We start from the raw sequence: 14,089 nt of genomic DNA, 5'->3' as shown, positions 1-14,089 counted from the left end.
AAACCACAAATGAAGGGACGGACACATTAATTAATTGGCATGAGATCATATCTAAAATGAAGTTAAATTTTATAATATAAATATTATGTACTAATACGTCAGATTTTCATTTTAATATTAAATCCATTTTATTAATAACGTTAATGATATGTACACCAGCCAATAAATAATCCACGAATTCCACAAAAGTCAAAAATATGAAGTCTCTTTTGTATGGATTGATGTTGGTTGATAGCATGTCCAACACATCAAGAATGGTCTTTGTGGAATTCGACTGTTAATGATTATGTGGTTTTATCTTGGAACGAAGGAGAGATAATTATTTGTTAGCATTAATCATAGTTTTTACTTAAGTTTTTTTTTCTATACATCATATATCTAATATAATTATGAATATATTGGCATTATACATCATATATCTGATATAATTATGAATATATTGGCATTCTCCTACAAGTAACGTTCATATAACATTTCTTTTTTTTTTTTAATATTTAGATAGAAAGAAATATTTGATTAAGAGGAAACAAAGGCAACATCATTCTGTAATGGTCATATAACTTGAATATCAACTTTTAATTTCAACAATCCAGATTTTCTTCGGCGAATTTGATTGGTTAGCGAAAATAATAATAGAATTCCAAATTAATTATTCTCTTCTCTGATTGAATAAATAAATAATATATTTGAAACAGATAACAAGTTTTTAGTAACAGCTTAACCTTCTTTTTTATGATAATTGAGGATACGAGGATTCACTACAAAAAGTTTAATCTATTGACATTTCTTAGCTACAAGTGTAAATATTGTAAATAAAAATGTTTGTAACAAAAAATTTTTCTGTAAATTCGCAGCTAAACATTTTCTGTAATATAACTACAATGACAAACTAGCTGGAAATAAATTTTCATAATTAAAATGATACTTACTAAAAAAAATTTATATTAGTAAATAGTTCATCACTATAATTCCATTATAGAAAGTAAAATATTTCTTTTTACCACAAATATTTGTGGCACTTTCTTCTTTTTTTGTCAGAAATAAATATTTTTAATGGTAGTTTTTACATTTGTACCAAACGGCTCTGTTAGGATAGCGCAGTGCTCACACACCGTACAACAGCAGTGATAGGAAAATAAAATAACATATATGCCTGCCGGTCTCCTTTATAGCATCGTTGACACAGAAACAATATTCTCTTCCACTGGCACTGGCTATAGAGCTTCTCTTTTTTTAAAACCCAATTTTACCCATGATTAAGAATTAAGGGTTTTTCCCATAAATAGCCACCTTACAACCCCATTTTAGAAAAATAGCAAAATTTTTTTTTTAAAAAAAAACTAGCCACCTTGGAACAAAAATATCCTTTATAAAATTGAAAATTACGCAAAAGGTTTTTTTTACACCCTTTCCTTTCTTCCTCTACACAGCCGTTCGTGGGGGTGGGGTTTCTACAAAACTATTCGTGGGGTTTCTCTAAACTCTTTGCATCTCATCGCCTCTCACTCTCATTTTTTTGTATTTTCTCATATCTCAAACTAAAATCAGGTAAAAATTTTATATTTTTTCTTATTAGATGAAAGTAAGGAAATATGTGTTTTTTTTGTTTTTTCTCTTTCTCTTTTTTCTTGTAAGTTTTATTAGTTTAGAGTTTTTTAAGCTTTTTATTTGATATGGGTATGCAAGAAATTGATTTATGAGATGTTATATGTGATTTTAAAGATACTTAGGTGGCATATGGTTTGAAAATGGGAGAAATTTTGTATAAAACTGAAAAATTGCGAAAAACAGTAAAAACGGAGGAAATTTGGCGAAAAAGATGAATTTCCGCCAATTTCCTCCAGTTTGTCAGTTTTCGCAAATTTCCGCCAAATTTTAGCCAGTTTTCGGCCATTTTTCCGCCAGTTTTCCGCCATTTTTCAGCCAGTTTTCCGCCAATTTTCTGCCAGTAGGAAAAAGCTATATTTGGCCCGAAAAAAAAAACAGAATCAACTTTTTTAATACAGTTAATATGTTTGTTTAATATTATTCAAAATTTTATACATTTATTGATTTAGTTTAACGTTATTCATTTAATTTTGTAGTAAAATGGAAGATGATGACATTGTAATTGCGGTTTTATACAATGGAACATTGGTACAAAATGATAGTGGTGATTGGGAATATCGAAATGGTAAAAATGTAATGGTTTTCGTTGGCAAGAGATGCACAAAATCAGAGTTAGAGGATGAGATTTTCAATTTTATTGAGATAGATCGATATGAATATTTGCTAAAGCTAAAATGGATATATGGATGATGTGCAGAAAAGTTGGATCCTACAGAAATACGATGTGATAGGGATGTGAAATGCTTTCTTCAAGAAGTGAGGAATGGAGGGATGACAATGATGCGGCCTCCATTGTATGTTGAGGTGATTTCAAAAGTTGAACATGTATGTAGAAATGTTCATCAAACAGCATTTGCTTCGGATAGTGGGAGTAATCTTCATTCTTTTTCTTGTCCTCCAATTGGCGGTCGTCTACCACAAGCTTCCGGTACTGAACCATTATGGTTCAAGAAACTCAGTTTAGAGATCAAGTTGATGTTCGTGGGGCCTGGACATCATTTAACATTCACGAAGGAGTTGATGTTGGAGGTGACTATGCTGAACGGTTTCCTAACGACGAGGAGTATGAGCAGTTGCATCATATTGATCATGATGAGAATTACAATGCAGCAAGGGATGATGTTGGTCATAATGATGTAGATTTTGATCATGAGTTGCCGGACAATGATAATGATATGCATCCTGAAATGAACAATGAAGGAGTTGATGATGTTAGGGTTCATCGTGCTACAAGTGACCACATATCATCGAGCAACAGAAGTGGTTCTATGGCCATATTTTCGTCAAAGTTCACTGGCTGTGAGAGCATAGTAGTTGGACAATTATTTCGCAACAAACGTGACCTACAGAATAAACTGAGTATCTATTGCATGCGAGAAAATAAGGAGTTCAAGGTGACACGGTCAACTACACAACGGTATGAGGTTGTATGCTTGGAAAATACTTGTAAATGGCGACTACGTGCAACCACATTTAAAAATGGAGAAATATTTGTTGTGAGAATTTTTGATAATGTACACAGTTACTCGTTAGATATCGTGCATCGAGAACACAAGCAAGCCAGTAGCCGGGTTATCGGGCGATGTATCAAATCTAAATATGAAGGTATTGCACGTGTTTACAAACCCAAAGAAATTCAACATGATTTTTTGCAGAAATATGGGGTGAATATAAGCTACTACAAAGCATGGAGAGGTAAAGAGTATGCACTTAACAGTGTTAGGGGATCTCCAGAGGAGAATTTTGCTAAGTTACCTACCTACTGTTATGAGTTAGTATCGAACAACCCTGGGACTGTTACACGTATCAAAACAGACGATAATAACAATTTTGTATATTTCTTTATGGCGATTGGAGCAAGCATTAGGGGATTTAAATCCCACATAAGACCCGTATTGGCTGTTGATGCAACTACATTGAAAGGGAAATACAAAGGGTACATGTATATTGCATCGGGCATGGATGGCAATAAGCAAATATATCCTTTGGCTTTCGGCATTGGAGATGGAGAGAACGAGCAAGCATATACATGGTTTTTCCAAAACCTGAAGGATGCCATCGGAGATATTCCAGATTTGGTGTTTGTGAGTGATAGACACCCCGCTATTGAAAGGGCATTACGCAAAGTTTTTCCCAATGCATACCATGCGTTGTGCACGTACCATATAAGCAGAAATATTAAAGCAAATGGACATGCGAAAGATGAATCAATACTACAATGTTTCATGCTCGCAGCTAGTGCATATTTGGTTGAAGATTTTGAGTTTTATATGGGGCAAATTGAGGCAAAAAACAGTAGGGCTGCCCAGTACATTCGATCATGTGACCCTACAAGGTGGGCACGTTCTCTTTGTCCATGTAGAAGGTACACTATCATGACCATCAATATTGCAGAAAGCTTGAATGGCATTCTGCTAGATGCTAGAGAGATGCCAATAGTAGCATTAATAGAGCACATACGGGATTTACTGCAAAGGTGGTTTTATGAGCGACGTACTGCAGGTGCAAAATTGACAAAGCCTGTGACTGACCATATGGAAGAGCAACTCAAACTACGAAATTTAGAGTCCATCGGACTACGTGTGAAAGCCATTAATATGCATGAATTTCTTGTGGAAGGTGGGAGTTTGAGGGGTACAGTTAATCTCCAATCAAAAACATGCTCATGCAAAGTCTTCGATCTTGATCAATATCCTTGTGATCATTGTATTGCCGCTTGCAGAGACCGAAAAATTGCTCCTTATGGCATGTGTTCTCATTACTACACCGCGGATGCATATCGTGCAGCTTATGCTGAGTCCATTTATCCTTTGTTAGATGAAAAACAGTGGCATGTCCCGGATGACGTGGCAAGTCGCATTGTTCTTCCACCAAGATGGACACGTAGGCGAGCCGGTAGACCGAGGATGCAACGCATACCATCCAAAGGTGAAGATGTTATTGGACGTAGATGTAGCCGATGCGGTGGTGTTGGACATTATAGCTAGAGATGTACGAATCCATTGTCTTATGCTTCGAGTTAGAAAGTTTTAATTTAGTGTTATGGTTTAATATGTTTTGATAATTATTTCATATATTGGATATAATATTTTCTATTCCACAGTGGAAGATTTATTAGCAATCTTTTTTTTTTTTTTGAATTTAATCCTAAATGAAAAGAGGCTTTCTGGAATTGATTTTCAATCTTTAGTTTACATATCATTTTATGAAATGTCCAAATGATTTTGAAAATAAAAACAAACATATATCAATTTTTTTTTATTTAAAATGGTTATTGATTTTAAATGTCACTACATTTTTTGTTAATTCCATCTTCATCTTATATAATATTTGTCTCCACTCTCAATTTTTTTTACCCTACTATTAACTTATATAATCTATTAGAAATTGATTTTCCAAGTGGAGGAAATTAGTTTCTAATAGGAGTAAAAATTATTCAACGATTTCCGCTTGGAGGAAATGTTTTCCAACAGGAGGAAAACTATTTTCGCTTGGAGGAAAATTTTTCCACCTGGCGGAAATTTTATCAAGAGGCTTCAATTTTTCTTCATATGGGATTTCCGACTGGAGGAACGTTTTTCCTCCATTTTTCCTCCAGTAGGAAAAATTTTTCGCCTATAGGAAATATTTCCGACAAGCGGAAAATTTTTTAAAATTTGCAATTGAGCTCTTAAGGCGTTTGTGCATAATGGAATTCTAATAAATAAACATGGCACATTTCCTATAAGGTCAATTACTTATCCTTACATCAATACCACATTGTTATCTTTGTTAAATGAACATTATAAGCCACCATTATATTTACAATTAAAAGTCAAATATAATAAATAATATGCATCTATAAACATGACAAAAGGAAAGAAAAATGCATCACCACGCAGCTCATATGCTAAGTTCTTTGTTGTAAGCCTCATATGCATACTTCTTCCTAAAGAACTCCATGTCATCTTTTGTGAATGTCAATGGTAATCTAGCATGTACAAATTCGATGGTCTTGAGTGTAAATATGCCACAGTCACCACTACAAAAACAAACAATTATTATAACATATATTAGTATTATTAGAACCATATTCAATAGTTAATATTTATTCAACAAGCATGTAAGTATTAAGAGGTTTTACCCGTTACTTTGCTGAGGGGTATTTTGCGTCAATTCACATGTAAACTCGTCAACGGAGTCTACAAGATCCGGCCGCTGCTCATAAAAGGATGCAGACCGCAGTAAATATGGTAACATTATGCATAATTTCTGGAAATAAATTTGTCCCTTGTATCGGTTACCAGCCTTATCCGAATCATATACAGTCATACGACGCTCTTTCAAGTCCACGTGCCCTACCACCCAATGTATGTTGCGCTTGTTTAGTGGAATCAACAACTGTCAATACATTACAGAATTTCAGTTAGCACAATAAATAAAGGAAGGCACATGAATAAATGAATAGTTAACATTACACAATTTGGACATGTATATTTTACATGATTTAAGTATTTCCATGGCTTGGACTCCTTCATTCGAATCCCCAGCACATATTCTTGCATTGCGTATGAGAATTGGAACTTAGATGGACCAAACGCCTGTTACATCTTCTAATTTCAATGAACCTGAGCTCGATAATGAAACCTCTAATTTGCCCGAGAACATAAAGCAGCAGGACAAATTCTCTGAATCAATGAAAGGAAAGAAAAAGTACCAAGATGTAGCAGCTGCAGCTCAAGAGGCGTTCATATCAGCAGCACATGCAGCAGCAGCTGCAAGAGCTGCTGTCGAGCTCTCAACATCCAATTCCCAGGACCAAGATGATCAAAATGGTTCTGATCATCAAGGAGGAACCATATCAGAATTTGATAATTCTGGAAAAGCTCAAATTCAAATGGACACTTTTGAAGCTTCTATGGAGACAGATCACTAGGATAGTAAACTCGCTTTTGATAAGATCCATCTTGATCCTATCGACAATCTCAGCAGCTCAGAAGGTGAAGACATGATAAATAACAACTACAAAATGCATCTCCAAAAGGTGGCAGAGAACAAAATAAAACAAGAGATAGATAAGAAACTATATGCTTTAAGTTTGGGTTTAAACAATCCCACCAACATATCCAGAGAGAGAAAAATAGTTTCCCACAATGAGCCGTCGAGCAATAGTAAAATGGTGTTTAAAGGAAATGTTGATGGTCTCTCGGATGAGGATATTATTAAGCTTCCATACCAATCTCCAAGGTGGATCTCACAAAAATCTCAAGCTGATTCCAATTAAAGGAAAACCTTCACTGGAAAGACGGGAAGATGGTATCAGTGAGGAGTACATGAGTCTATGTTAGAGAATGAAAAGCTTTTCTTCCTAACATATGAAAAGCTTTTCTTCCTAAAATTTACTATAGTTTCAAGGATTATGGTTTTGATTTCTTTATTTCTTTACACATAAATTTTTGACACACAAACTTCAGTATTTAGATTTAGTATTCGAAATAACGACAGAAAATTCTATCGTATTAGATTTATTCTTGGCACCATCTATATAAGGTTCACTTTTGTCGAACTATCGCTATCTGGTCTCCATATATCACCGAAACCCGAGCTTGATCATGGACAACAGCTCTGAATGATCAAGCACTAAAAAGAAATTGGGTTTCAAAACAATGCATTCAAATGACAATTTAGGCTAAAAGCCAGAAGGTGAAGAAATTAATATATATATATATATATATATATATATATATAATATCTATATATATATCATTTGAAAAGAAAATGAAAGCCGAGAGAGAGAGGAGAGACTCAGGCATGACCACATCAAGATAAGACAGTGCAGTTTTTAAATACAGTTTGCAACATAACATGGTCTAACACTCATGGTTTGACTTTCATAAGAATCTAATGGATGAATACCAGAGTATACTATACATAATGATGCAACTACAAACCCAAAAGGGAATTTGAATCGTTGATTAAGTGGCATACCAGTTTAAACCAACTCCAAAATGTTAAATTGCATCAACAAGAAACAAGCAATTTTCTATGTAAACAAGCTCTTGACATATGCAATCTACATAATCAAACAAGTATACCAAAAAAAAAAATACATGTTTCATACAAAATAGAACACAATTGAAATACTAGCTCAATGAAAAAGCGAGGAAAAATCAAAATTTTCTACATGGCTGCTTATGTCAAATTGCCCCCACTTTGCTACCACAAGTTGATGATGTCAGTAGCCTGATTGAGAAGAATAATCATCTCCTTTTGAGATATTCAGGGCTTGCTTTCAAGGAGCACCTTGAGCTCCTCCCAAGCATCTTTCCTGGGCCAGAAGTAGTAGGGACTTAGAGGGATTGTGCCATGACCAGGTATCAGTTGGTCAAGCCCAATGCCGATATTCTTCTCCATCCAAATGAATTTCAATACAAGCCTTGGTTTCTTTAATGGCTTCACAACCACTCCAAGCTTCTACAAATATCAACCAAAAAAAAAAAATTTAAGGAAAAGGAATCGCCTTTATCACTGATTATTTTTTTGGTCACTGAGAAATTGTGGGAAATCAAAGCATTAATTAGATATATCTAATTGTATAAATATATCTATTCAGTATGCTTCAAACAGCAAGTTAATTCCCAAGAAATCAAACTAAATTTCCATACTTTTCCAGGCAATAAGCCAATCTGCTAAAATGCGAAGTTGAGAAAATTCAGCATATCTATATTGACAAACCCAATTCCTTGGATTATTCCATTTTCAGCTCAAATAAAGAAAAAACCAACTAAAATGAAAGAGAGGGGAGAGAGAGAAAGTTGAACCTCTTTATTTTCTGAAGGGGTTTCGGAGGTAACATCATCGACGGGGGACTCTTCAGCCACTACAGATTCGGCGGCGGCTGAAACAGAGAGTTGGAACTTTCTGGAGGGGTGGCGGAGTTTGAACTCAGAGCCTGAGCGAGCAGTGAAAATGGAAGATGTCCTTGGCTTCACAAATACCGAAGAGGAGGAGTGAATGATAGGCTTGAGATTTTGAAAGTGAGCTTGGGGAAGCGATGTTGAAGGCTTGAAAGACGCATTCCAGTTTGCAGCTTGAAACTGATGAATTGCCATCGATGTCATCCTCCAACCTCACCTTATCTAACATGCACACACGGACACAGACACAGAACACACACACAGAGAAAGAGAGCTTTCTTTTATGTTCTCAGTTTTGTTTCCCTAACTGAGGGACGGCTGTGGATAAGGAAGATTCGGCAATTGGGAAAAACAAGTACAAAGGGTATTTTGGTCCTGATGTACTAAAAGGTGGTTATTTTTTAAAAAAAAAAATTTTTTTGCTATTTTTCTAAAATGAAGTTGTAAAGTGGTTATTTTTCGAAAAAACCCAAGAATTAATTTCAACTCATGGATGATACCTTGTGTTAGAGTTAGGCCTAGGCCCACAAGTGTGAATGATTTGGGTTTTTGGTTGTTGAATTTTGTTATAATAATTTTAAATCAAATAATATTTTGATAATAGTGGGAGAGAGTTTTACAGGAGAATAACTCCTTATGAGACTTTGAAGGATACACGGAAAAAAAAAAAAAAAACGTTCTTTTCAATTTTAATTTTTGGAAGGAAATACAGGGAAAAAAAAAAGTGTTAAAGTGAAGGTACACAGAGAGTTCGAAGAGAAAAGCTTCAGAGGTGCTGAATCTGAAAGCTTTTGCAGCCGCTGTATCCTGGGAGACATTCGCTACAAAACTCCTGCACCGGGTGGGCGTAAAACGTCTTAAGGACACTGTGGTATCACACAGGCCTCGGTCAACCTTTCTAAAAAGTAGATCAATTTCAAATACCTACAGGTTCTAAAATGCTTTATTTATTTTGTATTTATTTTTATTTATTTTGTATTAAATTGTCCACATGTATTTACATATATTCATGTATGATATTTTCTCAACAATCTTAACACGTTTTATTAATTTTTATATATGTAAATATAATGTGGAAATTTAAGTTGTTTATTATGTTATTGTTTACTGTGTATATATTGCATTTTTATGCTTATATATATATATATATATATTGATTAAATATTTCCATGTGTGTTTCACCGTTGAAACAAGAGAAGGAAAAAAAAAATTATTAAACCCGTGGGTATAAAAATTTATGGGTAATTATTAATTTTTTGTTTTTGATCAAAAATCTTTACAAAATTGAATTGCCCATAAAGTTTTAAACATTTTGGTGTATTTTTGGTAATTTTTTGGCCACTAGGAGAGTGGAAAAGAGAAAGAAAATTGTTGCTGGGTCGTATGACCCATTTATCAGAGAAACCGGGTCAAAATGACCCGGTTGAAGGTTGAAGAAGAAAAGTAATAGGGTTTGGGCTGTATCTGAAAGGCTGGGCTGGTTTTTCTAATGTTATTGGGTCAGGCCCAGTTCTAAAGCCCAAACCATGTTAGAACAGGCTACTATTCAACCCAGGACCCAGGCCCGATGGAGATCAAGGCCCAAGAGAAAGGGTCCAATGGCAAATGGGCTTACCACGTGTCGCCAAAACAATGAGCCACATGTCGCCCAACGGGTGGAACACGTGTCAACCTGACACAGATGACACGTGTCTCATTCTCGGACGGCCACGTTTCATGCTCTGGACAGTTCACGTGTCGACCTGATACAGGTGACACGTGTCTCTCTCTAATAGCGACACGTGTCATAAATAGTGCCAACAGGATCGCCACGTGGCATATCCATGTCATCAATGTGATGACATGGCCTGGTGCCACGTCAGCATGGTTATGACGTGGCGGTGACACATCACCAGGATTATCACTGGCGGGGCACCACGTCAGCGGTCTGATGACGTGGCGTTGTGCCACGTCAGCACTGTGATTATGTGGCGGATGCCACGTCAGCGGCATGATGATGTGGCTTTTCTAATGTTATTGGGTCAGGCCCAGTTCTAAAGCCCAAACCATGTTAGAACAGGCTACTATTCAACCCAGGACCCAGGCCCGATGGAGATCAAGGCCCAAGAGAAAGGGTCCAATGGCAAATGGGCTTACCACGTGTCGCCAAAACAATGAGCCACATGTCGCCCAACGGGTGGAACACGTGTCAACCTGACACAGATGACACGTGTCTCATTCTCGGACGGCCACGTTTCATGCTCTGGACAGTTCACGTGTCGACCTGATACAGGTGACACGTGTCTCTCTCTAATAGCGACACGTGTCATAAATAGTGCCAACAGGATCGCCACGTGGCATATCCATGTCATCAATGTGATGACATGGCCTGGTGCCACGTCAGCATGGTTATGACGTGGCGGTGACACATCACCAGGATTATCACTGGCGGGGCACCACGTCAGCGGTCTGATGACGTGGCGTTGTGCCACGTCAGCACTGTGATTATGTGGCGGATGCCACGTCAGCGGCATGATGATGTGGCAGTGTTCCACGTCAGCCCTGTGGCCATGCCACATCAGAATGGTGACACGTGGCATGAACAGTATCGATGAATAGTGACTATGAATAGTGTTTTTATGGTGTATACAGTAATTTTTTGTGGTGTATTCAGAAACCCTAAAAATCATTTTTTGTGTGATTTCCTTATGGAAATTGCATATAATTAGTTTGTTAATATAGAAAATAACAACTAATTGATTTCTGTTTTGTGATATTACAGAAATGGCAAGTGGAGACAACAAGACTGTGCCCATTCAGACTTCTGGAATTCAGATGCCTCCGTTTGCTAGTCATGTAGAGAAACCTGAGAAGTTTAATGGAGCAAACTTCAAAAGATGGCAGCAGAAGATGCTATTTTATTTGACCACCCTGGGACTTGCGCGGTACTTGACTGAAGATGCGCCACCTAGTAATGAAGAGAGTGATAAGGAGACTCTCATGACGGTGGATACGTGGAATAATTCTGATTACTTATGTCGGAATTATGTCCTGAATGGCCTGTCTGATGCCCTGTATGGTGTATACTGTGGCAGGAAATCAGCAAAGGAGCTGTGGAAAACACTGGACCGAAAGTACAAGACCAAGAATGCAGGTTCAGGAAAGTTTATTACAGGCCGATTCTTGGATTACATGATGGTGGATGCAAAGCCAATAATGAATCAAGTACATGAGTTGCAAGTGCTGATTTAGGAAATGCTTGCTGAAGGGATGATAATGAATGAAGCATTGCAAGTGGCCTGCATGATTGAGAAACTACCTCCGAGTTGGAGTGACTTCAAGAATTATCTGAAGCACAAGAGAAAGGAGATGGATATGGAAGCTCTTATTAGCAAGCTTCGCATAGAAGATGACAACAGGAAGTTTGATAAGAGAACTTCGAAGGCCGTGTTGAAGGCTAATGTTGTGGAGCATGGTCAGGGCTCCAAGAATAAGAAGCAAATTGGAAAAGCTTCTAAGCTAGGGCCAAAAGGAGGAATCTCCAAGAAGGCCAAATTTCAAGGCAGGTGCTTCAATTGTGACAAGATGGGTCACAGAGCTACTGAATGTAGGCTGCCAAAAAGAAATAGGAACCAAGCACAAGTGATGGAGGACATCACTAAAGAGGTTGACGATATTGACCTAAGTGCTGTGATATCTGAGGTGAACTTGGTGGGATCTAATTCTAGAGAGTGGTGGATAGATACTGGTGCGACCCGCCACGTGTGTTCGGATAGGAGTATATTCACTTCCTTCGAACCAAAGAAGAATGGGGAGAAGCTATTTATGGATAACTCCGCTACCTCAGAAATCCAAGGTGAGGGCAAAGTAATCCTGAAGATGACCTCGGGGAAAGAGCTGACTCTGAATAATGTATTGTATGTTCCAGACATTCGCAAGAATCTGGTATCTGGATCGCTGCTGAACAAACATGGTTTTCGCTTAGTGTTTGAGTCAGACAAGGTTATTTTGTCTAAATTTGGGATGTTTGTGGGAAAAAGCTATGTAGTCAATGGTTTATTTAAGCTGAATGTAATGACTGTAAAGCCTAAAGAAATGAATAAAGCTAGTAGTTCTTCTGTTTACTTGCTTGAGTCTTCCATTTTATGGCATGGTAGACTAGGACATGTTAATTTTAATTCTCTGCGGAGATTAATTAAGTTAAATCATATTCCCACATTTGAAATTGATTCCAATCATAAGTGTGAAACTTGTGTGGAAGCAAAATTAATGAGGTCATCATATCAAACAATTGATAGAAATAACGAACCTTTGGATTTAATACATAGTGATATATGTGATTTAAAATTCGTATCGACTAGAGGTGGTAATAAGTATTTTATCACCTTTATTGATGATAGCACGAAATACTGCTATGTATACTTGCTTAAAAGGAAGGATGAGGCTATAGAGAAATTTATTCTCTATAAAACGGAAGTTGAGAATCAACTCAACAGGAAAGTTAAAGTGATCAGAAGTGATCGTGGTGGAGAGTATGTAACTCCTTTCGGAGAGTATTGTGCTCAACATGGCATAATACATGAAGTTACTCCACCATATTCACCACAATCAAATGGTGTGGCTGAACGGAAAAATAGAACCTTGAAAGAAATGATGAATGCAATGTTGATAAGTTCTGGAGTACCTCAGAACTTGTGGGGGGAAGCCATTTTGTCGGCAAATAACCTTTTAAATAAGGTGCCCCGAAAAGATAAGGTAAAGACACCTTATGAGGTATGGAAGGGAAGACAACCCTCCTACAAATATTTACGAGTGTGGGAGTGTCTAGCTGAAGTAGTAGTACTTACACCTAAGAAGGTGAAGATAGGTCCCAAAACTGTTGATTGCATCTTCATAGGATATGCACAGAATACTAATGCATATCGGTTTCTCATGTATAGGTCAGAAATTTCTGATATACACAAGAACACAATAATGGAATCGAGAAATGCATCATTTTTCGAACACATTTTTCCATATAAAGTGGAAGAAGGACCAAGTACGTCTAAACGAACTTATGATACCATTTATGATGATAATCATGATAGTGATCAAGAACAAGAAACTGAAGTTGAGCTTAGACGTAGCAAGAGAGTAAGAACTGAAAATTCCTAAGGTCCGAATTTTCTTACTTATATGCTAGAAAGTGAACCTCAAAGCTTCCAAGAGGCCATAAATTCTCCTGAAGGGAATTTATGGAAAGAAGTGGTTAAAAGTGAAATTGATTCCATCCTGCAGAATCACACTTGGGAGTTGGTAGATCTTCCTCCAGGTTGTAAACCTTTGGGTTACAAATAGATTTTTAAAAGAAATATGAAAGCAGATGGAACAATAGATAAATACAAGGCAAGGCTTGTAATTAAGGGATACAAACAAAAGGAAGGCCTTGATTATTTTGACACTTATTCTCCAGTAACGAGGATAAATTCCATAAGGATGGTACTGGCAATCACAGCATTGCGGGATCTTGCAGTACATCAAATGGATGTGAAAACAGCCTTTCTGAATGGAGATCTAGAGGAAGAGATCTACATGGAGCAACCTGAGGGTTTTACTGCTCCAGGACA

The 14,089-nt window shown here is 36.8% G+C and overlaps 2 protein-coding genes and 1 long non-coding RNA gene across 3 annotated transcripts; 1 reads left to right on the top strand and 2 right to left on the bottom strand.

Moving 5' to 3' along the window:
• Positions 1-1,426: 1,426 nt before the first annotated feature.
• On the top strand, positions 1,427-2,496 carry LOC132799539 (uncharacterized). The gene is made up of 2 exons (XR_009634251.1): positions 1,427-1,548; positions 2,085-2,496. It is a non-coding gene; the product is annotated as an uncharacterized LOC132799539 (long non-coding RNA).
• A 2,812-nt stretch (positions 2,497-5,308) lies between these two features.
• LOC132805383 (uncharacterized) lies at positions 5,309-6,222 on the bottom strand. Its single transcript, XM_060820163.1, has 3 exons — positions 6,090-6,222; positions 5,732-5,988; positions 5,309-5,629 (listed from the first exon to the last, which is right to left on the bottom strand). The coding sequence occupies exons 1-3, from the start codon at positions 6,150-6,152 to the stop codon at positions 5,491-5,493; spliced, it is 459 nt and encodes a 152-aa protein (XP_060676146.1). The 5' UTR covers positions 6,153-6,222; the 3' UTR covers positions 5,309-5,490.
• A 1,303-nt stretch (positions 6,223-7,525) lies between these two features.
• On the bottom strand, positions 7,526-8,852 carry LOC112492505 (small ribosomal subunit protein cS23). Its single transcript, XM_048463489.2, has 2 exons — positions 8,409-8,852; positions 7,526-8,061 (listed from the first exon to the last, which is right to left on the bottom strand). The coding sequence occupies exons 1-2, from the start codon at positions 8,706-8,708 to the stop codon at positions 7,867-7,869; spliced, it is 495 nt and encodes a 164-aa protein (XP_048319446.2). The 5' UTR covers positions 8,709-8,852; the 3' UTR covers positions 7,526-7,866.
• Positions 8,853-14,089: the final 5,237 nt, after the last annotated feature.

Source organism: Ziziphus jujuba, chromosome 9 (assembly GCF_031755915.1).
Source record: "Ziziphus jujuba cultivar Dongzao chromosome 9, ASM3175591v1".
In the NCBI taxonomy this organism is placed as follows: Eukaryota; Viridiplantae; Streptophyta; class Magnoliopsida; order Rosales; family Rhamnaceae; genus Ziziphus; species Ziziphus jujuba.
The sequence above is the reverse complement of the archived record's forward strand: the minus strand, read 5'-3'. Positions and strand labels throughout refer to the sequence as shown.